Source organism: Staurois parvus, unplaced genomic scaffold, assembly GCF_062004578.1.
Source record: "Staurois parvus isolate SC_StPar_1 unplaced genomic scaffold, SC_StPar_1.0 ptg000137l, whole genome shotgun sequence".
NCBI classification, from domain to species: domain Eukaryota; kingdom Metazoa; phylum Chordata; class Amphibia; order Anura; family Ranidae; genus Staurois; species Staurois parvus.
In genome coordinates, this window is record NW_028317933.1 from 14,577,472 (window position 1) to 14,605,394 (window position 27,923).

Consider the following 27,923-nt stretch of genomic DNA (forward strand, 5'->3'; position numbering starts at 1 on the left):
ACAGACAGAATTGTTACTGAGTGCCAGAGAATTGTTACTCAGGGACAGACAGAATTGTTACTGAGTGCCAGAGAATTGTTACTCAGGGACAGACAGAATTGTTACTGAGTGCCAGAGAATTGTTACTCGCACAGACACAAAATTGTTACTTGCACAGACACAGAATTGTTACTCGCACAGACACAGAATTGTTACTGAGTGCCAGAGAATTGTTACTCAGGGACAGACAGAATTGTTACTGAGTGCCAGAGAATTGTTACTCAGGGACAGACAGAATTGTTACTGAGTGCCAGAGAATTGTTACTCAGGGACAGACAGAATTGTTACTGAGTGCCAGAGAATTGTTACTCGCACAGACACAAAATTGTTACTTGCACAGACACAGAATTGTTACTCGCACAGACACAGAATTGTTACTCAGGGCCACAGAATTCATACTCAGGGACAGACAGAATTGTTACTGAGTGCCAGAGAATTGTTACTCAGGGACAGACAGAATTGTTACTGAGTGCCAGAGAATTGTTACTCGCACAGACACAAAATTGTTACTTGCACAGACACAGAATTGTTACTCGCACAGACACAGAATTGTTACTCAGGGCCACAGAATTCATACTCAGGGACAGACAGAATTGTTACTGAGTGCCAGAGAATTGTTACTCAGGGACAGACAGAATTGTTACTGAGTGCCAGAGAATTGTTACTCGCACAGACACAAAATTGTTACTTGCACAGACACAGAATTGTTACTCGCACAGACACAGAATTGTTACTCAGGGCCACAGAATTCATACTCAGGGACAGACAGAATTGTTACTGAGTGCCAGAGAATTGTTACTCAGGGACAGACAGAATTGTTACTGAGTGCCAGAGAATTGTTACTCGCACAGACACAAAATTGTTACTTGCACAGACACAGAATTGTTACTCGCACAGACACAGAATTGTTACTCAGGGCCACAGAATTCATACTCAGGGACAGACAGAATTGTTACTGAGTGCCAGAGAATTGTTACTCAGGGACAGACAGAATTGTTACTGAGTGCCAGAGAATTGTTACTCGCACAGACACAAAATTGTTACTTGCACAGACACAGAATTGTTACTCGCACAGACACAGAATTGTTACTCAGGGCCACAGAATTCATACTCAGGGACAGACAGAATTGTTACTGAGTGCCAGAGAATTGTTACTCAGGGACACCTAATCGTTGAATTAAATAGTATGTCAGACAACATGCAGAGGAGTGGCAGAGGAGGCAATGTTTTAGGAGCGAGCAGACGTGGCAGCAGAGGAAGGGGTCGAGGCAGCAGTATTCGCAGCCAGAGGCCAGTGCTCCCGGTGTCATCCAGCGGTCGTGTCTCCACCGACAACCCTGCCGTCATTGATTGGTTGGCTCGGTCGTCTTCCTCTTCCCAGGTCACCTCTGACACCTACAGCCAACGGTCGGTGGGTACGTCAGACACAACCGTTAGTTGGCATGGCCCGGGACCAAGCCCACTGAAATCACGTGTCCTCTACCTGCCCCTGTCCTTTGCTGTTCCCTCACCAAGCGAAGTATCGCATGCTGTGGGCTCAGCCCCACTGTACAGTGAGGAAGAGCTAACAGAGGGCGGTCAGGAACGGGGGGAGACATCGGCCTTTTCAGCAGCCAAGCGAACAAGTACTGGCGAGGAGAGTGGCTCGGTAGCCGGTCTAGAGACAGGTCTGTCTCCTGACCCAGACGCAGCCGAGGGGGCTAGTAGTGAGGCGGAGACCCTACTTGATGATGAGGAGATTGATCGCACTTGGCAGCCTCGTCGTCATCAGGCAATTTCTTCCGCATCATCAGGAGAAGAGGGTGGCAGCTTGGCAGCGAGCAAAACAGTCGGTGGGTTGCCCAGGAGACAGCAGCAGGGTCGCATCAGTGTCAGTGGAGCCAAACGTCCACGGAGTAGAGCACCAGCTCCACTGCAGCCTACCACCACGGCCAGTAGTGGTGCCGGTGCGCACGGAGGAAGTAGCAGTCAGCCAGTGAAGAGTAGCGGGGGCAAAGTTTCCTACTCGGTGGTGTGGCAATTTTTCCTCAAGCCGCCCGAGGAAGTAAACGTAGCCGTATGTCGACTATGTGGCCAGAAATGCAAGCGTGGCCAGGGGGCCCATGTTGGTACTACAGCGTTGCGTCAGCATATGCAGCGTCACCATTCGGTGGCCTGGGAAAACCGTGATAAACATACGGCGGTTCTGCCTGCCCCAGCCCCCGCTCCATCACCCGCTCCGTTACTTGCTCCGTCACCCGACGTCGTCAATCGCCCTCTATCAGCCAGTCAAGGCTCCAACACCTCTGCTGAGGGGAGTTGTCGCTCATTGGCATCTTCCGCTCGTTCAGATGCTCCTTCTCCTGCTACTCCTCTTCTCGGATTCCGTCAACAGTCTTTCTTGGAATCCGTATCCAAGAGACAACAGTTTGCGAGCACGCACCCGACGGTGCAAAAGCTGAACGTCCTCCTGTCCAAGTTGCTGGTGCTGCAGTCCCTCCCTTTCCAACTGGTGGACTCAGCACCTTTCCGAGAAATGATGGCTTGTGCCGCGCCGCGGTGGAGAGTGCCAAGCCGTCATTTCTTTGCCCAAAAGGCAGTGCCAGCCCTGCATTCACATGTAGAAGAGATGGTGGGCCAGTCTTTGAGCATGTCGGTCTCTGCCAAAGTGCACGGCAGCGCCGACGTGTGGAGCTGTAACTACGGTCAGGGACAGTACATGTCATTTACGGCCCACTGGGTGAACGTGGTGCCGGCACAGCCGCACCAGCAACTTGGACAGGTCACGACGCTTTTGCCTCCACGTTTGCACGTCCTTGGTCCAGCAAGCATGTCCGCCTCTACCACCTCTTTTTCCGCCGTGTCCTCAGCCGCCACCCCCGTGCCAAGTCCCATTACCCGACCGGCATATCACATGTGCAGGGCGCAACGGTGTCACGCTGTGCTGCACCTGGTATGCCTTGGCGAACGTAGTCACACAGGGGAGGAACTGCTGAGTGTAATGAACAGAGAAATCGACAGATGGCTGTCTCCGCGCAAACTAAAAATCGGAACCATGTTGACTGACAACGGAAAGAACATGGTGTCTGCTCTGCGTCAAGGAAGGTTGTGCCATGCGCCATGCATGGCTCACGTGTTCAATCTGGTTGTCAAGCGGTTCCTAAAATCCACCATCCCACTGCAAGACATCCTTAAAATGTCACGTAAACTGTGCATGCATTTCAGCCATTCCTACACCGCAAAGAACACCCTCATTGAGCTGCAGCGGCAGAACGGAATTCCACAGCATCGCCTGATCTGCGACGTTGCAACAAGGTGGAATTCAACCCTACACATGTTAGACCGCCTTTACGAGCAGCGAAAGGCCATCACCGATTTCCTGATGTTACAAGCGGATAAAGGTACTCCCCTGTGTAACTTAGATGTCAGCCATTGGCAGCTCATGCGTGACACCTGCCGCTTGCTCAGGCCCTTTGAGGAGGCCACGCTATTCGTGAGTCGGCAGGACTATGGGATGAACGACGTCATTCCTCTGTTGCACGTCCTGGAACAAATGCTGTTAACAATGGCTGGTCAGGGTGCGGTAGACGTGGCGCACAGATCTCAACGCCACATGACCCCTGTGGGGGCAGGACAGGAAGAAGAGGAGGAGGTAGAGGAGGACATTTGTGCTCAGGAATTATTGAGTGAAATGGGTGGTTTTTCCACTCAGCGGACAGGAGTGGAGGAGCAGGAGCATCTGGTAGAGGAGGAGGAGGAGGAGACAGAGGACCCAGACGCACCGTGGCAGTATGCTGTGGAGATGGAGGCAGGGAGTCCCTCGCATTCCTTGGCACAAATGGCCCATAGCATGCTCGGTTGCTTGCGTAGCGACAGCCGAATAATAACCATCAGACAGAGGGATGACTTTTGGCTGTCCACCTTGTTGGACCCTCGCTACCGGTCCAAAATGGTGGCCTTTTTCACACCTGCTGAGAGGGAGGCCAAAATTACGTACTATAAAAACCACCTATGTAGTCAGTTGGTCTCTGCCTTTGTGCGCCAACGTCCATCCTCAGACACTGTGGGCCCTGTGCGCTCGCGTTCCGCTGGCATGGCAGCAGGGGAGGGGTGGGGTGGTAGGAGCAGTGGCAGCTCCACCAGCAGTGGCTGCCTCAGTCTGCAGTCGATGATGAGTAGCTTTCTTCACCAGCGCAGTGAGGAAACTACTAACCAGCCGCAGCAGCAGCAGCAGCATCAGGTGGACCTGGAGCAGGAGCTCAAACAACAGGCTTGGGCCTACTTGGACAGCACCCTGCCAACCGAGGTAGACAATCCCCTTGACTACTGGGCAACGAAACTTGACCTTTGGCCCCAACTAGCTGAATTTGCCCTTGAAAGGCTGTCATGCCCGGCCAGTAGCGTGGCATCGGAGCGCGTGTTTAGTGCGGCAGGAGGTATTGTAACTCCGCGGAGGACACGACTGTCCACCCAAAGTGTGGAGAGACTCACGTTTGTGAAAATGAATCAGGCGTGGATTAGTCTGGATTTCAAACCACCAGTTCCTGACACAACTGACTAAATCCGCCATGAATCATGCCTCAAACATGTGCCACTTTCAGGTCTCCTCACACTGCTGGTGTGTTTAATTTTTTGACATAGGGTGCTGGCAGATTACGGGCCTCCTATAGCTGCTGCCAGGCCCCTAATCTGCCATAGGCCCCTATATACCGCCTCCTCATGCTGCTGCTAGGTCCAGAGTCTCTCATGGGTCCCTGTACGGCCTCCCATTGCTGCTGTCTCCATCGCCACACTCTGCTGCCATGTGCCACTTTCAGGTCTCTTCACACTGCTGGTGTGTTAAATTTTTTGACATAGGGTGCAGGCAGATTACGGGCCTCACATAGCTGCTGCCAGGCCCCTAATCTGCCATGGGCCCCTATATACCGCCTCCTCATGCTGCTGCCAAGTCCAGAGTCTCTCATGGGTCCCTGTACGGCCTCCCATTGCTGCTGTCTCCATCGCCACACTCTGCTGCCATGTGCCACTTTCAGGTCTCTTCACACTGCTGGTGTGTTAAATTTTTTGACATAGGGTGCAGGCAGATTACGGGCCTCACATAGCTGCTGCCAGGCCCCTAATCTGCCATGGGCCCCTATATACCGCCTCCTCATGCTGCTGCCAAGTCCAGAGTCTGTCATGGGTCCCTGTATGGCCTCCCATTGCTGCTGTCTCCATCGCCACACTCTGCTGCCATGTGCCACTTTCAGGTCTCTTCACACTGCTGGTGTGTTTAATTTTTTGACATAGGGTGCAGGCAGATTACGGGCCTCACATAGCTGCTGCCAGGCCCCTAATCTGCCATGGGCCCCTATATACCGCCTCCTCATGCTGCTGCCAAGTCTAGAGTCTCTCATGGGTCCCTGTACGGCCTCCCATTGCTGCTGTCTCCATCGCCACACTCTGCCATGTGCCACTTTCAGGTCTCTTCACACTGCTGGTGTGTTTAATTTTTTGACATAGGGTGCAGGCAGATTACGGGCCTCACATAGCTGCTGCCAGGCCCCTAATCTGCCATGGGCCCCTATATACCGCCTCCTCATGCTGCTGCCAAGTCCAGAGTCTGTCATGGGTCCCTGTATGGCCTCCCATTGCTGCTGTCTCCATCGCCACACTCTGCTGCCATGTGCCACTTTCAGGTCTCTTCACACTGCTGGTGTGTTAAATTTTTTGACATAGGGTGCAGGCAGATTACGGGCCTCACATAGCTGCTGCCAGGCCCCTAATCTGCCATGGGCCCCTATATACCGCCTCCTCATGCTGCTGCCAAGTCTAGAGTCTCTCATGGGTCCCTGTACGGCCTCCCATTGCTGCTGTCTCCATCGCCACACTCTGCTGCCATGTGCCACTTTCAGGTCTCTTCACACTGCTGGTGTGTTAAATTTTTTGACATAGGGTGCAGGCAGATTACGGGCCTCACATAGCTGCTGCCAGGCCCCTAATCTGCCATGTGCCCCTATATACCGCCTCCTCATGCTGCTGCCAAGTCTAGAGTCTCTCATGGGTCCCTGTACGGCCTCCCATTGCTGCTGTCTCCATCGCCACACTCTGCCATGTGCCACTTTCAGGTCTCTTCACACTGCTGGTGTGTTTAATTTATTGACATAGGGTGCAGGCAGATTACGGGCCTCACATAGCTGCTGCCAGGCCCCTAATCTGCCATGGGCCCCTATATACCGCCTCCTCATGCTGCTGCCAAGTCCAGAGTCTCTCATGGGTCCCTGTACGGCCTCCCATTGCTGCTGTCTCCATCGCCACACTCTGCTGCCATGTGCCACTTTCAGGTCTCTTCACACTGCTGGTGTGTTAAATTTTTTGACATAGGGTGCAGGCAGATTACGGGCCTCACATAGCTGCTGCCAGGCCCCTAATCTGCCATGGGCCCCTATATACCGCCTCCTCATGCTGCTGCCAAGTCCAGAGTCTCTCATGGGTCCCTGTACGGCCTCCCATTGCTGCTGTCTCCATCGCCACACTCTGCTGCCATGTGCCACTTTCAGGTCTCTTCACACTGCTGGTGTGTTTAATTTTTTGACATAGGGTGCAGGCAGATTACGGGCCTCACATAGCTGCTGCCAGGCCCCTAATCTGCCATGGGCCCCTATATACCGCCTCCTCATGCTGCTGCCAAGTCTAGAGTCTCTCATGGGTCCCTGTACGGCCTCCCATTGCTGCTGTCTCCATCGCCACACTCTGCTGCCATGTGCCACTTTCAGGTCTCTTCACACTGCTGGTGTGTTTAATTTTTTGACATAGGGTGCAGGCAGATTACGGGCCTCACATAGCTGCTGCCAGGCCCCTAATCTGCCATGGGCCCCTATATACCGCCTCCTCATGCTGCTGCCAAGTCTAGAGTCTCTCATGGGTCCCTGTACGGCCTCCCATTGCTGCTGTCTCCATCGCCACACTCTGCCATGTGCCACTTTCAGGTCTCTTCACACTGCTGGTGTGTTTAATTTTTTGACATAGGGTGCAGGCAGATTACGGGCCTCACATAGCTGCTGCCAGGCCCCTAATCTGCCATGGGCCCCTATATACCGCCTCCTCATGCTGCTGCCAAGTCCAGAGTCTCTCATGGGTCCCTGTACGGCCTCCCATTGCTGCTGTCTCCATCGCCACACTCTGCTGCCATGTGCCACTTTCAGGTCTCTTCACACTGCTGGTGTGTTAAATTTTTTGACATAGGGTGCAGGCAGATTACGGGCCTCACATAGCTGCTGCCAGGCCCCTAATCTGCCATGGGCCCCTATATACCGCCTCCTCATGCTGCTGCCAAGTCCAGAGTCTCTCATGGGTCCCTGTACGGCCTCCCATTGCTGCTGTCTCCATCGCCACACTCTGCTGCCATGTGCCACTTTCAGGTCTCTTCACACTGCTGGTGTGTTAAATTTTTTGACATAGGGTGCAGGCAGATTACGGGCCTCACATAGCTGCTGCCAGGCCCCTAATCTGCCATGGGCCCCTATATACCGCCTCCTCATGCTGCTGCCAAGTCTAGAGTCTGTCATGGGTCCCTGTACGGCCTCCCATTGCTGCTGTCTCCATCGCCACACTCTGCTGCCATGTGCCACTTTCAGGTCTCTTCACACTGCTGGTGTGTTTAATTTTTTGACATAGGGTGCAGGCAGATTACGGGCCTCACATAGCTGCTGCCAGGCCCCTAATCTGCCATGGGCCCCTATATACCGCCTCCTCATGCTGCTGCCAAGTCTAGAGTCTCTCATGGGTCCCTGTACGGCCTCCCATTGCTGCTGTCTCCATCGCCACACTCTGCCATGTGCCACTTTCAGGTCTCTTCACACTGCTGGTGTGTTAAATTTTTTGACATAGGGTGCAGGCAGATTACGGGCCTCACATAGCTGCTGCCAGGCCCCTAATCTGCCATGGGCCCCTATATACCGCCTCCTCATGCTGCTGCCAAGTCTAGAGTCTGTCATGGGTCCCTGTACGGCCTCCCATTGCTGCTGTCTCCATCGCCACACTCTGCTGCCATGTGCCACTTTCAGGTCTCTTCACACTGCTGGTGTGTTTAATTTTTTGACATAGGGTGCAGGCAGATTACGGGCCTCACATAGCTGCTGCCAGGCCCCTAATCTGCCATGGGCCCCTATATACCGCCTCCTCATGCTGCTGCCAAGTCCAGAGTCTCTCATGGGTCCCTGTACGGCCTCCCATTGCTGCTGTCTCCATCGCCACACTCTGCTGCCATGTGCCACTTTCAGGTCTCTTCACACTGCTGGTGTGTTAAATTTTTTGACATAGGGTGCAGGCAGATTACGGGCCTCACATAGCTGCTGCCAGGCCCCTAATCTGCCATGGGCCCCTATATACCGCCTCCTCATGCTGCTGCCAAGTCTAGAGTCTGTCATGGGTCCCTGTACGGCCTCCCATTGCTGCTGTCTCCATCGCCACACTCTGCTGCCATGTGCCACTTTCAGGTCTCTTCACACTGCTGGTGTGTTAAATTTTTTGACATAGGGTGCAGGCAGATTACGGGCCTCACATAGCTGCTGCCAGGCCCCTAATCTGCCATGGGCCCCTATATACCGCCTCCTCATGCTGCTGCCAAGTCTAGAGTCTCTCATGGGTCCCTGTACGGCCTCCCATTGCTGCTGTCTCCATCGCCACACTCTGCCATGTGCCACTTTCAGGTCTCTTCACACTGCTGGTGTGTTTAATTTTTTGACATAGGGTGCAGGCAGATTACGGGCCTCACATAGCTGCTGCCAGGCCCCTAATCTGCCATGGGCCCCTATATACCGCCTCCTCATGCTGCTGCCAAGTCCAGAGTCTCTCATGGGTCCCTGTACGGCCTCCCATTGCTGCTGTCTCCATCGCCACACTCTGCTGCCATGTGCCACTTTCAGGTCTCTTCACACTGCTGGTGTGTTTAATTTTTTGACATAGGGTGCAGGCAGATTACGGGCCTCACATAGCTGCTGCCAGGCCCCTAATCTGCCATGGGCCCCTATATACCGCCTCCTCATGCTGCTGCCAAGTCTAGAGTCTCTCATGGGTCCCTGTACGGCCTCCCATTGCTGCTGTCTCCATCGCCACACTCTGCTGCCATGTGCCACTTTCAGGTCTCTTCACACTGCTGGTGTGTTAAATTTTTTGACATAGGGTGCAGGCAGATTACGGGCCTCACATAGCTGCTGCCAGGCCCCTAATCTGCCATGGGCCCCTATATACCGCCTCCTCATGCTGCTGCCAAGTCTAGAGTCTCTCATGGGTCCCTGTACGGCCTCCCATTGCTGCTGTCTCCATCGCCACACTCTGCCATGTGCCACTTTCAGGTCTCTTCACACTGCTGGTGTGTTTAATTTTTTGACATAGGGTGCAGGCAGATTACGGGCCTCACATAGCTGCTGCCAGGCCCCTAATCTGCCATGGGCCCCTATATACCGCCTCCTCATGCTGCTGCCAAGTCCAGAGTCTCTCATGGGTCCCTGTACGGCCTCCCATTGCTGCTGTCTCCATCGCCACACTCTGCTGCCATGTGCCACTTTCAGGTCTCTTCACACTGCTGGTGTGTTAAATTTTTTGACATAGGGTGCAGGCAGATTACGGGCCTCACATAGCTGCTGCCAGGCCCCTAATCTGCCATGGGCCCCTATATACCGCCTCCTCATGCTGCTGCCAAGTCTAGAGTCTCTCATGGGTCCCTGTACGGCCTCCCATTGCTGCTGTCTCCATCGCCACACTCTGCTGCCATGTGCCACTTTCAGGTCTCTTCACACTGCTGGTGTGTTAAATTTTTTGACATAGGGTGCAGGCAGATTACGGGCCTCACATAGCTGCTGCCAGGCCCCTAATCTGCCATGGGCCCCTATATACCGCCTCCTCATGCTGCTGCCAAGTCTAGAGTCTCTCATGGGTCCCTGTACGGCCTCCCATTGCTGCTGTCTCCATCGCCACACTCTGCCATGTGCCACTTTCAGGTCTCTTCACACTGCTGGTGTGTTTAATTTTTTGACATAGGGTGCAGGCAGATTACGGGCCTCACATAGCTGCTGCCAGGCCCCTAATCTGCCATGGGCCCCTATATACCGCCTCCTCATGCTGCTGCCAAGTCCAGAGTCTCTCATGGGTCCCTGTACGGCCTCCCATTGCTGCTGTCTCCATCGCCACACTCTGCTGCCATGTGCCACTTTCAGGTCTCTTCACACTGCTGGTGTGTTTAATTTTTTGACATAGGGTGCAGGCAGATTACGGGCCTCACATAGCTGCTGCCAGGCCCCTAATCTGCCATGGGCCCCTATATACCGCCTCCTCATGCTGCTGCCAAGTCTAGAGTCTCTCATGGGTCCCTGTACGGCCTCCCATTGCTGCTGTCTCCATCGCCACACTCTGCCATGTGCCACTTTCAGGTCTCTTCACACTGCTGGTGTGTTAAATTTTTTGACATAGGGTGCAGGCAGATTACGGGCCTCACATAGCTGCTGCCAGGCCCCTAATCTGCCATGGGCCCCTATATACCGCCTCCTCATGCTGCTGCCAAGTCTAGAGTCTGTCATGGGTCCCTGTACGGCCTCCCATTGCTGCTGTCTCCATCGCCACACTCTGCTGCCATGTGCCACTTTCAGGTCTCTTCACACTGCTGGTGTGTTAAATTTTTTGACATAGGGTGCAGGCAGATTACGGGCCTCACATAGCTGCTGCCAGGCCCCTAATCTGCCATGGGCCCCTATATACCGCCTCCTCATGCTGCTGCCAAGTCCAGAGTCTCTCATGGGTCCCTGTACGGCCTCCCATTGCTGCTGTCTCCATCGCCACACTCTGCTGCCATGTGCCACTTTCAGGTCTCTTCACACTGCTGGTGTGTTTAATTTTTTGACATAGGGTGCAGGCAGATTACGGGCCTCACATAGCTGCTGCCAGGCCCCTAATCTGCCATGGGCCCCTATATACCGCCTCCTCATGCTGCTGCCAAGTCTAGAGTCTCTCATGGGTCCCTGTACGGCCTCCCATTGCTGCTGTCTCCATCGCCACACTCTGCTGCCATGTGCCACTTTCAGGTCTCTTCACACTGCTGGTGTGTTAAATTTTTTGACATAGGGTGCAGGCAGATTACGGGCCTCACATAGCTGCTGCCAGGCCCCTAATCTGCCATGGGCCCCTATATACCGCCTCCTCATGCTGCTGCCAAGTCCAGAGTCTCTCATGGGTCCCTGTACGGCCTCCCATTGCTGCTGTCTCCATCGCCACACTCTGCTGCCATGTGCCACTTTCAGGTCTCTTCACACTGCTGGTGTGTTAAATTTTTTGACATAGGGTGCTGGCAGATTACGGGCCTCCCATTGCTGCTGCCAGACATGTAATCTGCCATGGGCCCCCGTACCGACTCCTCATGCTGTGACGTTGCAACAAGGTGTAATTCAACCCTACATATGTTAGACCGCCTTTACGAACAGCTAAAGGCCATCACAGATTTCCTGATGTTAAAAGCGGATAAAGGTACTCCCTGTGTAACTTAGATGTCAGCCATTGTCAGCTCATGTGTGACACCTGCGCTTGCTCAGGCCCTTTGAGGAGGCCACGCTATTCGTGAGTCGGCAGGACTATGGGATGAATGAGGTCAAATCGGCCATGGGCCCCCGTACCGCCTGTTCACGCTGATGCTGGTCCCACAGTGTGACCTGGGTCCCTGTACGGCCTCCCATTGCTTCCACTCTGCCATGTGCCACTTTGAAATCTCCTCACACTCCTGCGGTTGTCCATTTTGTCATAGGTTGCTGGCAGATTACAGGCCTTCCATAGGTGCCACCAAGCCCCATATCGGCCATGGGCCCCCGTACCGCCTGGTCACGCTGCTGCTGGGCCCATAGTGTGACCTGGGTCCCTGTACCGCCTCCCATTGCTCCCACTCTGCCATGTGCCACTTTCAGGTCTCCTCACGCTCCTGCTGGTTTCCATTTTGTCATAGGTTGCTGTATGGCCTCCCATTGCTGCTGCCTCCACCGCCACACTGTGGCTCCAAACACTGGTTTTGGCCCCGTGACTGGCCAAAGGAGTGAAGTGTGCAGTGATTCTAAGATCGACGGCACTCATCTGCATGTCATACTGACAGACAGTATTATTTCTCTTCCCCAGCAGACTCCAAGGGCATTTAAATTAAAGGTACAGTGTTCTGCACTAATATTAAGTCTCTCTGAAGCCTAGAAACACCCTTTTTTAAGTTAAATTCACAGCGAATTTATTCGACTCGAATCGAATATTGTCCACGAATTCGCCGAATCAGTCGAATCGAATTTTTCATTTCTTCGCTCATCTCTAATTATAAGATAAAATATTAAATCCCTGAATGCCAAGATGCATAATTAAAATACTGTACCTATAAGGCATATTCAGCAAGTGTTTTCCATACATAAACTAAAACAGCATATTACACTGGATTTCTGGTTCAAAATGAAACATTATTTGTAAAAAAAAAATCTCTCCAGATTAGTTGTACATATTGAAACAGGAAAAAACTTCATTACATATTTATACAAGATTTTTCCCTCTAGATACTAATATAGGCCATTCCGTGAACTCCTGTATACCGGGCAAGGAAAGGGTGTATCTGCCATAATCGCATGATCACTCTCAATTTTGTAATAACCTGCTCACACAGGCAGTGGGGCAACCAGATGAGCAGGGAATTAGAATCTGGGAGTGTTCTTTACAAAAAGTATGCTGCCAATGTTGGATGCAGAGGCAAATCATCATTTTGACAGTTCTTGAAAACCATAGCTGACTGCTGATTAAAATACAATGGCAATTTAGATACCAATGCATTAAAAATTAAGTAAACTACAAATGAAGAAATAATGACATTTAAAAATGTAATATACAGTATTTCAGCTTACCAGCCTTTAGATGTGTTGGCTGCATTCATTTTAATTGTTCAGGATTTTGTTCTTTATTTTGTGATCCTGACAGTAACTTCCAGTACTAAGGTGACAGCACTTACTGTACTGTATTATAAAGGAGCAGTGTTGTCACCCAAGGTGGCTCCTTTGATTTGTGCTACAAACACCTCCCTCTTTCTCATCTCCATTACATGCGGGGGATGGGGGGGTGCAACAGCGGAAGATCAGTTTAGTGCAAGAAGTGACAAGGACACTAGGTTTCTAGCAGGTTAATAAATCAATTTCTTTGCTTGCAGTAAATATTCTTAGCTTTAAAAAAAAATCATGAATACCCACATGCCGCCCAGCCACTGTATAAATACAGTGGCAGGGTGGCATGGCTGGGCAAAACCACATTTTAAAACGTGTGTTTTGTAAACAGGTAGGGGGCGCGCGCGAGGTGCGCCGCGGCCCTACCTGTCCTGCCGATCACTGCCGCGGATGTCAGTTGCCGGGTCACAGCCGGTCCTTACCGGCTTTTTCCTGGCGATCGGCGGCAATCCCTGACAGAGCACAGCTGCAGTAACTGTGCTTTCTGTCAGTTCCCTGACAGCTCCAGGACAAGCTGATCGGGAAAGAAGAGTTTCTCTCTCTCGATCAGTGGTGTTCCCTGCAGTACACACCCCCGCCCCCTAGTAAAACACTCCCCCTCACACAGTTAACCCTTTCCCTGAAAAATAAACTTAACCCCTTCCTCCCCAGTGCCATTAGTTCAGTGTCAGTGGTTTTTTTTTTGCACTGATCACTGTATTGGTGTCACTGGGAATGTCAGTGACCCCAAGTCAGTACCCCCAATGTCAGAATGTCCGCCGCGGTCCCACCATAAGTCGCTGATCGCTGCCATAAGTCGCTGATCGCTGCCATTATTAGTATAACAAAAAACTAAAAATCCCAGTATCTTTCCCGCCATTTGTAAACACTATAACTTTCACATAAATCAATTAATTTACATGTATTGGTTTTTTTTTTTAGCAAAGACATGTCGCAGAATACATTTTGGCAGAAATTTATGACTAAATTTGATTTTTAAATTTTTTTTTACTGGACATGTTTTATAGCAAAAAGTCCAAAATATTGTTTTTTTTCCTCAAAAATGTCAGCCTTTTTTTTATAGCGCAAAAAATAAAAACCGCACAGGCGATCAAATACCACCGAAATAAAGCTCAATTTGTGGGAAAAAAAAGGATGTAGATTTCATTTATGTACCATATTGCATGACCGCGCAATTGTCCGTTAACTAGTTGCCGACCGCAGATAGCCGAATGACGGCTTCACTGCGGCCGGCCAGTTCTGGGTGGACGTCATATGACGCCCCCCCAAAACGCGCTCTCCTGCGCGCCCCAGGGGGCGCGCACTCGGCAATCTCCGTGATCGCTGTGTCCTACAGACACAGCTGATCACGAGATGTGGTAAAAGGCCGATCATACCGGCCTTTTACCACGTGATCAGCGGTGTCCAATGACACGCTGATCACAGGGAAATGCAAGTGCCGGTTCTCGGCTGCACTTTCCTCACGCTGTCAGATCGTGAGGAAAGTACTGCCGAGAACCGGCAGTTGTCAGAGCGGGGATCGGCACCGATCATCAGGGCCACTGATGATCAGTGCCCTGATGATCGGTGCCCAGCAGTGCCACCCACAAGTTCCGCCCACCTGTGCCCAGCAGTGCGCCCACTAGCTCCGCCCACCTGTGCCCAGCAGATCACCCACCTGTGCCCAGCAGTGCACCCACCTGTGCCCAGCAGTGCACCCACCTGTGCCACTCTGCAGTGTCACACACCTGTGCCCAGAAGTACCACCTACCTGTGCCCAGCAGTGCCACCCACCTGTGCCCACCCACCTGTGCCCACCAGTGCCACCCACCTGTGCCCACCAGTGCCACCCACCTGTGCCCACCCACCAGTGCTGCCCACCAGTGCCACCCACCAGTGCAGCCCAGCAGTGCTGCCAGTCAGTGCCACCAGTCAGTGCCCAGTGGTTGTGCCAGTCAGTGCCACCAGTCAGTGCCCAGCAGTGATGCCAGTCAGTGCCATCTATAAGTACCCATCATCAGTGTCACCTATCAGTGCCGCCTATCAGTGCTGCATATTAGTGCTGCCTATCCGTGACACCTCATTAATGCTGCCTATCAGTGCCGCCTATCCGTGCCACCTCATTAGTACTGCCTATCAGTGCCCTTTAGTGCTGCCTATCAGTGCCCATCAGTGCCGCCTATCAGTGCCCATCAGTGCTGCCTCATCAACGCACATCAGTGAAGGAGAATAAATACCTGTTTGAAAAATTTTATAATAGAAACAAAACTTTTTTTTTTTTTTCAAATTGTTTGCACTTTTTTAATTTATAGCGCAAAAAGTAAAGCGCCCAGTGGCGATTAAATACCAGCAAAAGAAAGCTCTATTTGTGAGAAAAAAATAATCAAAATTTCATATGGGTACAATGTTGCATGACCGCGCAATTGTCAATCAAAGTGCGGCAGCGCTGAAAGCTGAAAATTGGCCTGGTAAGGAAGGGGGTATAAGTGCCTGGTAGGCAAGTGGTTAAACTAGCACAGTGCTGTATAGCAAAAAAATGGCGTAAATTGCAGTATCTATACCATAGTTTGTAGACGCTATAACTTTTACACAAAGCAACCAATATACACTTATTGGGATTTTTTTTACCAAAAACATGGAGCAGAATACATTTTGGCCTAAATTTATAACCAACTTTGAGTTTACTATATATTTTCTATAGCTGAAAGGAAAAAATATTGTTTTTCTTCAAAATTTTTGGCATTTTTTTGTTTATAGCGTGAAAAATAAAAAGCTCACAGGTGATCAAATACCACAGAAAGAAAGCTCTATTTGTGTGAAAAAAAGGACGTAAATTTTGTTTGGGTGCAGCATTGCATGACCGCGCAATTATCAGTTGAATTAGTGCAGCGCCGAGTAGCAAAAAGAGGCCTGGTCATTAAGAGGGGTAAATCCTCTGGAGGTCAAGTGGATACAGACACCACATCTAAGGGCTGGCATGCTGCAATATATATTATATTATATTATATTTTTGCTCTTGAGTTTGGATACACCTTAGAGTAAACCTGTCAAAATAACTTTTTATCCAAGATGAAAAAGGGAGTGACAAGTTTTGATCTAAGCCAATAAATGTTATGCTGAATGTAATAAATCAACCTGCCTTATCACTAAAAAGGTCAACATAATGCACTTGTCAAAACAAAAATCATACTTTACTCTGATCTTTGTTGGAAATCACCATGATATATACTAATTATATGATTGTCTCTTGCTGCATAAGTCCTCAGGTGTCTGGGCATCCCAACCAGAGTCATCACAAATTTCAACTCCGCCCATAACACGGATGGGAACATGGTCATAGACATGCACTATGACACAGATGGGAAGTTCTTGGAAATCTCCGATGACAGCATTTGGTAAGTTGTGTTTTGCAGTAAACAACAGGGTGACCTAAGTAGGAAATGTACAACATGTGTGATCCCCAGATAGCTGGCTAATTTATTTATTTTTTTTTAAAGTTCAATAAACATACAATAAACAAAGAGATTTGGCTATACTTCTCCTTAAGGTCCAATAGTGACTAATTAAATTGAATTTCATTTAAAGCGGATCTTCACTCCACTAAATACCTTTACCTCCTTACCTCCCTGCACTCTCCACCCTCCCCCTAGAAAGTTAAAAGATTTTTTTTTGTTTTGTAAAAAAAACAAAAAACAAAAACCAACCACCGTCATTCTTGCCTAGCCTCCTGGGATATCCACTTTTTATTCCACAGGAGGCTGCAAGGGCAAGGACTGACACTGGCTGGTTGGAAAACCTAGTGTGTGTCATTAGGTGCCATCTGCCTAAACCCGCAGGAGCCAGCCGACTCCTGATGACTGACAAAAGTGATGCAGAACTTACGTTTCTGAGATTCTGATCAGTTCAGTTCTGTTCTCTTCTATTCTCTTCTATTTTTATATGGAAATTTCAGGAACATTAAAGGATAAGTTCAACTTTGGGAAAATGTTAAATGTTTCACCCATTATGGAACATGTAATATGTTCCCAATGCTGCAGCCACTGCCCGATCCCCCTCCCTGTGACAGCAGTAGAAGAAGGGAAGAAGTTCCCCATACTAACTGTCAGTTTTTAAAATCAGTGCTGCCATGCAGGGCTGCGCCCACATGGCCACGTCATTCATTCACAGAGTTCTGTGAATGACTGAACTACAATAGCCTTAGCGGCTATTGGCTTGTAGTTCATTGATTCTTCCTGTCAGTATGTCTGCTTGCTCGTACATCCTATATGGGCAAGCAGATATACTGACAGGTCTGCAGGAGACCTGCATGGCACCAGCGATCTGTTAATTGCAGGTGCAATGCTTTACAGGCTCCTGCAACAAAAAATAATAAATTCACATTTTTTTTTACCTGCAAAACAATGTGCATTTAATATTTTTAGTTTAAATGTGAACTTATCTTTTAAGCCTTTTTTTTTTGTTTGTTCGTTTTTTTGTGTGGCGGTTCCCCTTGATAGCTATACCAGGTCTTCATCAGGATAAGGGTCTGGTATGTATCTTTAGGGCAGTGTTCTCAACCTTTTTCAAGTCAGGGAGCCCTTGAAAGTATTTATAAAGTAACAGCCTTGGCAGCTGTTGGCTTGTAATTCATTGATTCTTCCGATCAGTATATCTGCTTGCCCGTACATCCCATATGGGCAAGCAGATATACTGACAGGTCTGCAGGAGACCTACATGGCACCAGCAATCTGTTAAATGTAGGTGCAATGCTTTACAGGCTCTTGCAACAAAAAATAATACATTCACAATTTTTTTTACCTGCAAAAAAATGTGCATTTATTATTTTTAGAAACAGAGAAAGGAAGAGAGCGCACATCTGCCCTAGTGTAATCCATTTTTTAAGAACAATAAAAGAAAAAAAATATGAACTTATCCTTTAAGCCTTTTTTTTTTTTTTGTATCTTTTTTCGTGTGGTGGTTCCCCTTGATAAGGGTTTGGTATGTATCTTTAGAGCAGTGTTTCTCAACCTTTTTCAAGTCAGGAAGCCCTTAAAAAGTATTTATATAGTAAAGTCTAACGGCTTGGTTCACATTACTGTGTGTTAGGGGAACACACACAAAATCGACATGCAGAGAAATACGACGCTCTTTAGCAGCACACGTGTTGGCAAACACAGTGCGTTTTTGGTGCGACACAATTTAAAAAAAAAAGGATTGGGGAATTCTTTCCCTGTGTTTCTGTGGGTTGAAATGAATGAGCAGATTCACAGATGTGAACCAAGAGCTCATTCACATGTGAGGCTGAGGGGTGGTAAAACCACAAGCCAATACAGGAAGTGAAAATTCCTTCACAAGAGATAAGCTCTATCCCTGCTCAAAAACAAAAAAGAAAGCTTGAAATATAAATGTACTCTAAGTTGTAAGTAAACAAAGCATGACAACAAGTAACAACCTAACCTGTTCCCTGTTAATTGCTCATAAGGGATTATGACCAACACTGAAGCTATTGGAGTAAACTGTTTTAAAACAAATGTTACCATGATGTTCCAGTTTATCTAGCTGTTAAATTGGATTTGTTGTTCCTTAATTAATTAACCCTTTCTATGGCACTGAAATCATTGAACATATATTGACTGTAACACAGGTAAAGTTTCTTTAATAAAAGTAACAACATTAAAAAAGAATTCAAGGTATGGATATTTTTGCACCATTACATTGGTCCATGTGTTCTGAATTCTATTTACAATGCAGGAACTTTCATGTGTGGAATGAATCCTGGTTCTTAAGACGGGACCTTGGCCTTTATTACAGTGGCTGGCAAGTTCTGGATTCAACACCACAGGAGGAAAGCCAAGGTAAGGCCCCGAAAAAACACACGGGAATATCGGACAAATGATTGTCTGCTTTTTTTTTTTTTTGCATGCTAGCCTCAAAGCGAAAGTGAAAAGGTTAATAAGGTTAGGAAAATTCTTGTACGCCAGAATTTGAAATTGATGTAATGTATTGTATTGTATTTTTGAAGACAGTACTGATTAAACGAAAATTGGTATCTGGTATTGTGCCAGCTTCACAAGCAAAACTTTATTCTTTCTGTAAAACACCATAGAATGCACCAATCAAGTTAGCTCATTGGACATAAGGTCCTTCTCCAGTGTCAGATAGTCTCCAGGAGGTATGCAGGACCATCTCTAATCTATTTCTCCTCCTTGGGAACCTTGCCCTAGGCTTAGCCCACTTTTCCCTAACAAACGAGTCGCTGTCCCTGTCTACATACTTCCCACACTGTGGGCATGCCTAAATGACCCATCAGAGGCTATACGTATATAGTGTCTCTATATATAAGATGGCTGTACAAATCTCAGGAGAGCTCTCTGTCCAATCAGACACATGCTTCTCCATGGTAAGGCAAGTCACTCCTCTGCAAGGTTCCTCTAATCCCAGAGGTAAGCAGCGATCATTTGATCACTATGTATATTTTTGGCAGCTAACAAGGAAGTGCATGGGCGAACTGAGGATCACCACCTCACTATCCGTGCTGTCACTTGGCGGAGCAATTTTACTGCTCAACGGATGCAGTGGCGACTGCACAATACTCTTCTACAATTGATGCCCCAAGGGTGGGCCCATAGCAGATTGGGCTGACAAGAAGTAGGTTAAATGATGTTGGCCACCATTCGGTCTGGAGGACTGGTTATATTTAATGGTGATAAGAAAATACAGTGGGAGACAGCTCTGGATTAAAGGGGAGTATTGCAGAAAAATAATAATTAAAAAAAAAAAATATATATATATAGATATATATATACACACACACACATACATACATATATATATATATATATATATATATATACACACACACACACAGTATATGTCCGCTTCAGCTTCAGACCATTTCTGGCGTTTTTTGTTTATATTTTAAAATGAGTATTTTTTGCTAGAAAATGTTTTAGAACACCCAAACACTATACATTTGTTAAAACAGAGGCCCTACAGAATAAATTGTTGGTTTTTGCATTTTTTTATGTCACACGGTATTTGCGCAGTGGTTTTTCAAATGCAATTTTTGGGAAAAAATACACAATACATAAACCAATTATTTTGTAAAATATAAAAGACGATGTTACTCCATGTAAATAGGTTCCAAACATGTCACGTTTTAAAATTGCGCACACCCAGGCAACAGTGACAAGCAGCGTAAATTTTACTATTCATAGGTGGTGATTTAAAAGCCTCTGATGATCTTAGCAATACCTCACATGCGTGGGACGATTGCTGTTTGCATGCGTGCATGTGGGATCAGCGTGTGTGTTCACCTTTGGCCTGAGCACTGGGGTGCGGGGGGCACTTTAATTTTTTTTTTACACTGTCACTTTAAGTTTTTTTTTTGTTTTCTCATCTCGTTCACTCACCTCTAAACTTTTAGAAGTCTACAACCGTCTTAGCTCCTACCTCACAGTAAACTACCTTTTTGACCCCTTGCAGCACTTCACAGAAACTGCCTTACTAAAGCTCACTATTTACTAACTGCTAAAACCAATGGCCACTACTCCATACTCCTCCATACTCTTACTACTAGACCTCTCTGAGGGTTTAATACTGTTGATAACCTGCTCCTTCCAATAAACTGCAATAAAAAAGGCAATAAATTCCATTGCCTTGGCCTCCAGGATTCTGCTCTGTCCTGGTTCACCTGCTAACTATCACAGAATTCCTTCAGTGTTACCTATAACTCTGTCTCATCCTTTCCACTTCTACTTTCTGTAGGGGTCCCCCAAGGCTCTGTTCTTGGACTCCTTCTCTTTTCGATCTACATCTCTCGCTTGGTCACCTAGTAACCTCCCATGGCTTCCAATACCGCCTCTACACTGATGACACCCAAATCTGTCTCTCTATTCCTCACCTCACTCACTTCAGTCTCCTCTCGCATTGCTAACTTACTAACTGACATATCATGGATGTCGCACCACTTCCTTTAACTAAATCTCTCTAAAACTGAGCTGATAATATTCCTGCTCAATCATACCCTCCTCCGTGACTTTTCCATCAAGATCAATAATGCAACTATTAGTACCTCCCCTCACACCAGGGTACTAGGTGTAATTCTGGACTTTGACCTTTCAGCCCCAAATCCAATTGCTGTCAAAAGCCTGTAGACTTCACCTCTCTAACATCTCTAAACGTCGCCCCTTTTTAACTAACCTACTCATACGCTCCCCTGTTATCTTTCGCCTTGACTATTGCAACTACCTTCTCATAAGCCTACCTCTCCATAGGCTATCCCCTCTCCATTCTATCATGAATGCTGCTGCCAGACCCATCCACCGCACCAACCGCTCAGTGTCTGCCACCGCTCTCTGCCAATCCCTCCACTGGCTTCCGATTGCCCAGCAAACTAAATTCAAAATATCTAGTAATGACACACAATGCCATTCACAACTCTGCCCTGAGCTACATCACCAATCTTGTTTCCAAATATCACCCAAAGGTCCCCTCTGCTCCTCTCATGATCTCCTAATCTCAAGCTCCCTTTTCTCATCCTCCCATGCTCATCTCCAAGACTTCTCCAGAGCCTCTCCCATCTTCTGGAACTCTTTACTACATTCTGTCCAACTGTCTCCTACTCTGCCTCTAGGCAATCCCTGAAAAAGTAACTCTTCAGGGAAGCCTATCAAGCCTCCAACTAACTGAACTTTTATCACTTCCATCAGCTCATTCCCTACATTTATTACTTTTTGAACTACTTGCCCCACCCTATTAGATTGTAATCTCTTGTGAGCAGGGCCCTCCTACCCTCTTGTATTTTATTGTATTGTACTTCTACGGTCTCCCTTTATATTGTAAAACAATTGTAAAGCTATATAAATCCTGTATAATAATAATAACAAGTATTGTTTATCCAATCCAACAAAGCTGTATGTTAACATTCGAGTAACATTCCATTTTAGGCACATTATTTAAAATGCATTTTAATAAAAGGCAACCCATACATTGTACCTCAAAGCTGGTAGACCTACATACCAAGTATAAACCTAAAACATATAGCTTATTGGGATATCTAGCACATTGCTAAATAGGAAATTAAAATTAAGCACATTTCTGTCTTTCAGGAGTACATCGGTGCGGACCAACATCTGTGATTGCAGTGAAAGAAGGAGATATAATATTGGGTTATGATACTCCTTTTGTGTTTGCTGAGGTTAATGCTGATCGAGCTACATGGGTTGTTCAAAAAGACGGATCTAAGGAAAGAGCCCACAGTGATACTAAATATGTTGGCCAAAGCATCAGCACCAAAGCAGTTGGAAATGACTCCCGGGTGGATGTTACACTCAACTACAAATATCCAGAAGGTAAGATTCAAATTGGAAGACAAGTAGTGTGTTAGATTAGAAAGCATGTGTATCTCAATTTAAAGTAGACCTCACCTAAAATTGGACCACTGCATCAGACACCTCCTTGTGCTTACACAGAGGGATCCACACTTCTTGAACCCAGGCTGAAAAAACTGCTAGGTAGAGACCAAATAAAGAGAGACAAAGTAACATTGTTAAGAAAAAAATTTATCTTTTGTCTAAAAAGCCTTGAATATGTCAGGAAGTCTAAATGAATAATCAAGACAGCCATCAACCAACTATATATTTAAATCAGTATAAGACAGGGCCTCCTCCAGCTTTCCAGCATGCCAACTCAATTAGTATAAAATGCATAGGTTTAACATAAACATCAATGCCTTGATTATTTTCCTGAGTTCTTTTTATGTCTATGTACAGATTTTGTAGCACAATAAAATTTTCATTGAAGGTACCCATATGGGTACCCATATTGCGTGGTCTTTACCCACATGGAAGAAAAATATATGTGAAATATATTTTTTAAATATTCTTCCCAAATATATTGCCATATATTTGAAATGCTACAATTTTGGCCATATTCAGTATATTTCAAAACATATTTCAATATATATATATATATATATATATATATTCTGACTCAACTACTGGGCCATAAACTTTATCTCCAGCAATGTATACAGCTATACCTTGTGGTGTTGAATTTATCCCTTGCATTGGGTCAGATAGTTTAACTCAATGAATAAACTCACAGGTTGAGGAAGTCAGATGAGGAAACCCATTCGAATGTTCCATTTAATGGAGAGTAATCATAGGTAGAAAAAAATTAATGTTGTAGCCTCATGGAAAGATGCATTCGGTAAGACAGGATACAGTGGAATGATTACAGAGAGAGGCAGGGGGGAGGAGTATACACAAAAAAGGTGAGAGAAAGATCTCAGCTTAGAAAGAAGGAGACAGCTTAAAGACACAGAGCAATAATAAACAAGTTATGGTCACAGAGAAATACAACAAGCAAACATAAATATGAGTTCAACTGAATGGCAGAACATGTAGTAATCCAACATGGGACATCTTCAGAGAATACTAAAGTTGCAAGTAAAAAACTTATGGTAAGCAGCAATGTACTCCCTGCCATGCAATAGCATAAGTCAATCACCTGGCAAATGGAATACTAACTCTGTAATTGGGTGAGCAAATGTTTGTGTTGATCCTCCCTTGGTTACCTTGACCTCTACCTTCCAGACCTTGTCATCATCACTGGGCATAATTTTAGTAATAAGACCCATAGGCCATTAATTCCGACAAACTTCCTTGTCCTTTAGGAGAATAAGATCTCCAGCCTTCAGTAGCTGATTGGCATCAACTACATGGCTTAGATTGAAGAGTGAACTGTTTTTGGACAATTCAGTTCAATTTCTGATTCTCTCAAATTCCTCCTGATACACCTCTTGTTGCACACAACAGATAATTACCTCTTCTGCATGAGCAATATCTGCTGCTGTGGGGCATCCGGAACAAATGTGACAGCCATGACACTCTGATGTAGAGTTCTTCACAAAGCAACGAGCAATGTGAATTAGGCGAGCAATAGCTCTTACAGTAGATGACCACGTAGAAAAATGTTCAAAACGGTGTGACTGCAGTTTCTGTTTTGTACTCACAGAAGTGTTGAATGTGATGTTCACAGTTCTTATTTCCTTATCATTTTCAGGACTTACTAGTCCATAGGTGTCGTCAGTAGGGAGTGAGCAGGAGTTCTCACACAAAAACCTTGGAGGCGAAAGCCATAAGCTGTTCTGAAGAGCTGCTGCTGACACAACTCTGGTCCCACAGTCAGCTGGGTTGAGTTCAGTGGGAACATAATGCGATTGACTTGGTAGAACGAACCTCTTTACATGTTCTACCCTGTTGCTGACGTACATGTAAAACTGTTTTGTTTGGTTGTATATATAACCAAGTATTACCTTACTGTCTGTATAAAAGGTGAAAGACTCAATTCTAGTGTCCATATCACTTTGTAAGACTTTGGCAATTTCTACCACTAGCACAGCCGCACAGAGTTCAAGTCTTGGTATGGTATGTGCAGGTTTTGGAGTGAGTTTTGCCTTGCCTAGAACAAAACTACAGTGTGATTCTCCATTAATTACAGAGGTCTTTAAATAGGCTACTACAGCAATAGTTTCAACTGATGCATCGGAGAAAATATGAATCTCTTTATGGTCAGCAGTTGAAATGGAAATTGGAACATAGCAACATGAAATCTGAAGTTTGTCTAATGACCTCAAAGAACATCTCCACCTTTCCCAGTTGTGTTGTTTCTCACTAGGTAAAGGAGTATCCTAGTCTATGTTCTCAGTAGATAACTGTCTTAGCAGGATCTTACCTTGAATGGTGACTGGAACAATGAAACCCAGTGGATCATAAATGCTGTTCACCATCCACAAGACTCCTCTCTTAGTGAAGGGTTTGTCACAAGTTGACACTTGGAAGGTGGATGTGTCTTGTTTGATGTTTCACAGCAAACCCAAACTACGTTGTATGGGAGGCACATCTGTACCTAAATCAAGGTTTTTTAGACTAGTGGCATAGTCCTCAGTAGGAAAGGCATTCATAAGTTCCTGGCTGTTAGATATAATCTTGTGAAGTCTAAGGTTTGCTACAGACAGCATCTCCTTTGTTCTGGTGAGAAGATTGATTGCTTTTTTAGCAAATGAAAAGGATTTGAGTGCATCGTCAACATAGAAGTTTCTTTCAACAAATTGGCGGGCATCAGATCCATATTCCTTTTCTCCAGCCTGAGCCATTCTCCTTAGGGAAGGACTGTTACCGAAGACATGTACCTTCATTCGATAATCTATCACTTCCTTGTGGATGTCATTGTTTTTGTGCCATAGAAACCTGAGGTAGTCTCTGTTGTCTTCTTTAACAATAAAGCAGTGAAACATTTGTTGAATGTCAGCCATTACTTCCATGGGCTCTTGTCTGAAGGCCAGAGGACGCCTGTTAGACTGGTGTTCAAGTTAAGCCCAGTAAGGAGCATGCTGTTAAGAGAAACACCTTCATGCTGAGCTCTGGAATCAAAGACAACTCTGATGTGGTCTGGTTTCCGTGGGTGATACACGCCAAAGGATGGAAGGTACCAGCATTCTTCTCCCTCCTTTAGTGGGGGTGCAGGCTCTGCATGATCTCTGTCAAAAATATTTTGCATAAAGTCCACAAAGTGCCTTTGCATCTCTGGTTTCCTGCTTAAGTTGCGTTTTAAGGTGGATGGCCTGCTGTAAGTTGTTGGGCAATCTCTCTCTTGGGAGACGAAAAGGTAGGGGTGCTACCTAGTTATTGGAGTCGTCTTGAAAGAACTCATTGTCCATTACTCTGATAAATTCTTTGTCTTCCATTGAAGGCGCCAGTATATCGTCTTCACTGGTTGTATTAAACACTGTAGAGCCGAGGTAGTTGTCATGGGGAGAGAAATGGCTTGTGTTACCTGGGACACTATGTCACCATTTGCAGCTGGCTATCTTCTCTTTCGCCCAGTAATGATGTGAGCATGGCTCAAAGTTAGTGTTTCAGCCATGTGGCAGAATATTTGTCTTTAATGATGAAATGTTGGTAGGTCTCTTCATTTTGCCTATACAGACATTGCCTATGATGATCTAACCTAGATCTGTACGCTGGGCAAATGGGGCCTTTGGGGCTCCATTGACTTATTTGTGTACCTTGTGAACCCTTAGAATGTCTCTTCCTAACAGAAGAAGGATCTGAGCATCTTTGTCAAGTGGTGGTATCTCACTTGCTATTACCTTCTGGTGAGGGTGATGGAAGGCAACAGCTGGTGTAGGGATTTCTTCCCTGTTTGCAGGTATCTGGTTGCACTCAACAATTGTTGGTAGAAGTAATTGCAGGTTACTTTTGAGAGGAGATACCATGAGTCCATGAGCCCTTCCTTCAAAAACCTCTGTAGTTCCACTACAAGTACCCAAAGTGTAAGGATGACCTTCACCCTTTATTTCAAATAGATCAACAGTTTGGATCTTGCAAGTGATCTATTGCTCTGATCATCTAAGATCGCATACACCTTTAGAGTCTTTTCTGGTTGACTTTCATGGTATATGTTCACCAGGCATATTTAGCACACAAATTATCACAGTGATCTTCCCCACAAACTTCAGTACAGGATGAAAAAATTATGGTGGAATCAGGCACTTGGTCTGCCTTGCCTTGACCTAGGAGGAGAGTTAACAGGTTGTGCAGAACTGGGCTCAAGTGGATGGAGGATGTGCACATGTTCTTCTGAGCCACACTCTATGCACTTGATGGACATATTACAGTCCTTAGCAAAATGTTCAGTAGAAGCACAACACTTGACACATACCCCGAATTACTTTAAAAGCTCCTTACACTCTTCTAGAGGCTTTTTCCGAAAGCCTATGCATTTTTTGAGGGGGTGTGGCTTCTTGTGAACGGGACACTCTCGGTTAGTGTTTTCAATCTTCCTACTCTGTTTATTTGCAGCCACAACTGTGGTAGGAGTGGAAAGGATGTCAATCTTTTTCACGAATACTGGGCCTCTACGGTTCCTATAGTTGGCCTGAAGACTGATACTCTTAGGAAAGGATGAAGAGAGACTGTACTCACTGTAGGACAAACTTGGGACATTCTTGGTCTCTGCAATGTTCCTCATGAATTTGCAGAAGAAAGAGAAAGGAGGGAAGGAAACATTGTTCTGTTTTTTGTATGATGACCCTAGTGTGGACCATTTTTCTTGCAAACCATATGGGAGCTTGGAGACGATTGGGTTTACCCCTCTAGCAGTGTCCAGGTAACTGAGTCCAGGTAGTTTTTGGTCTGCCTTGGCTAGCTGAAGCTCAAGAAGGTCACTTAGTCTCTGGAACTCCTTGTTGTCCTTACCAGATATCTTTGGGAAAGTTTCCAGATGTATGAACGGAGCATTTTCTATAGCTTCTGGACTGCCATAACTTTGCTCTAATCGATCCCATGCAGCTGTGAGACCTGCTGTAGGATTGTCCATGAAAACCAATCTTAATGGCTTGAGAGTATAAAAAAATACAGTGAGCGCTCCAATGGTCAGCAGCTGAACATTCAAGGAAAACACATAAAAGTCCCAAAAATATATATATAAAGATAATGCAGCGCTGTGTGATGTTACTATATTGTGGGCAGATATAAATAATAAATGAAACCAAAGCAAATTAATAAATGAATAAACAAATCAATCAATAAATAAATCACAGTTCAGTAATGGTGCTCGCTGATTCCCAGTGCAAAAGTTAGAAATGCGCACTAACCAGATACGTATTAATAATACGCATGTGTATATGATATCATGGAGATTCCCCTCTCTTTTCTGGTCTGGAAATGGGCAAGAGCTGGAGATAGTAGAGATGAAGCGCCCTTGTGTGGCGAAATGGAGGTCCAGCAGGTCACAGAAATCCTTACAAAAGTGTGTGAAGTGGAAAATCCCTCCTCTCAAAGGCTGGTGCAGGGATCAATCTGGGTCTGCAGAAGAATGGTGCCAGGTTTAATTAAATGACTGACCCTTTGAGATTAAAGATGGCCACTGGGCCTCCACGTGGCACCGGCGGCGTAG

At 46.8% G+C, this 27,923-nt stretch overlaps 1 protein-coding gene across 1 annotated transcript in view; it reads left to right on the plus strand.

Moving 5' to 3' along the window:
- LOC149465851 (protein-glutamine gamma-glutamyltransferase E-like) overlaps window positions 1–27,923 on the plus strand; it is a 74,875-nt gene that overhangs the window by 22,631 nt on the left and 24,321 nt on the right. Inside the window, exons 7-9 of the mRNA XM_089673382.1 lie at window positions 16,240–16,375; window positions 18,711–18,814; window positions 22,070–22,312. Of these exons, the coding sequence (XP_089529508.1) occupies window positions 16,240–16,375; window positions 18,711–18,814; window positions 22,070–22,312 (483 nt within the window). The remainder of the gene's footprint in view (window positions 1–16,239; window positions 16,376–18,710; window positions 18,815–22,069; window positions 22,313–27,923) is intronic.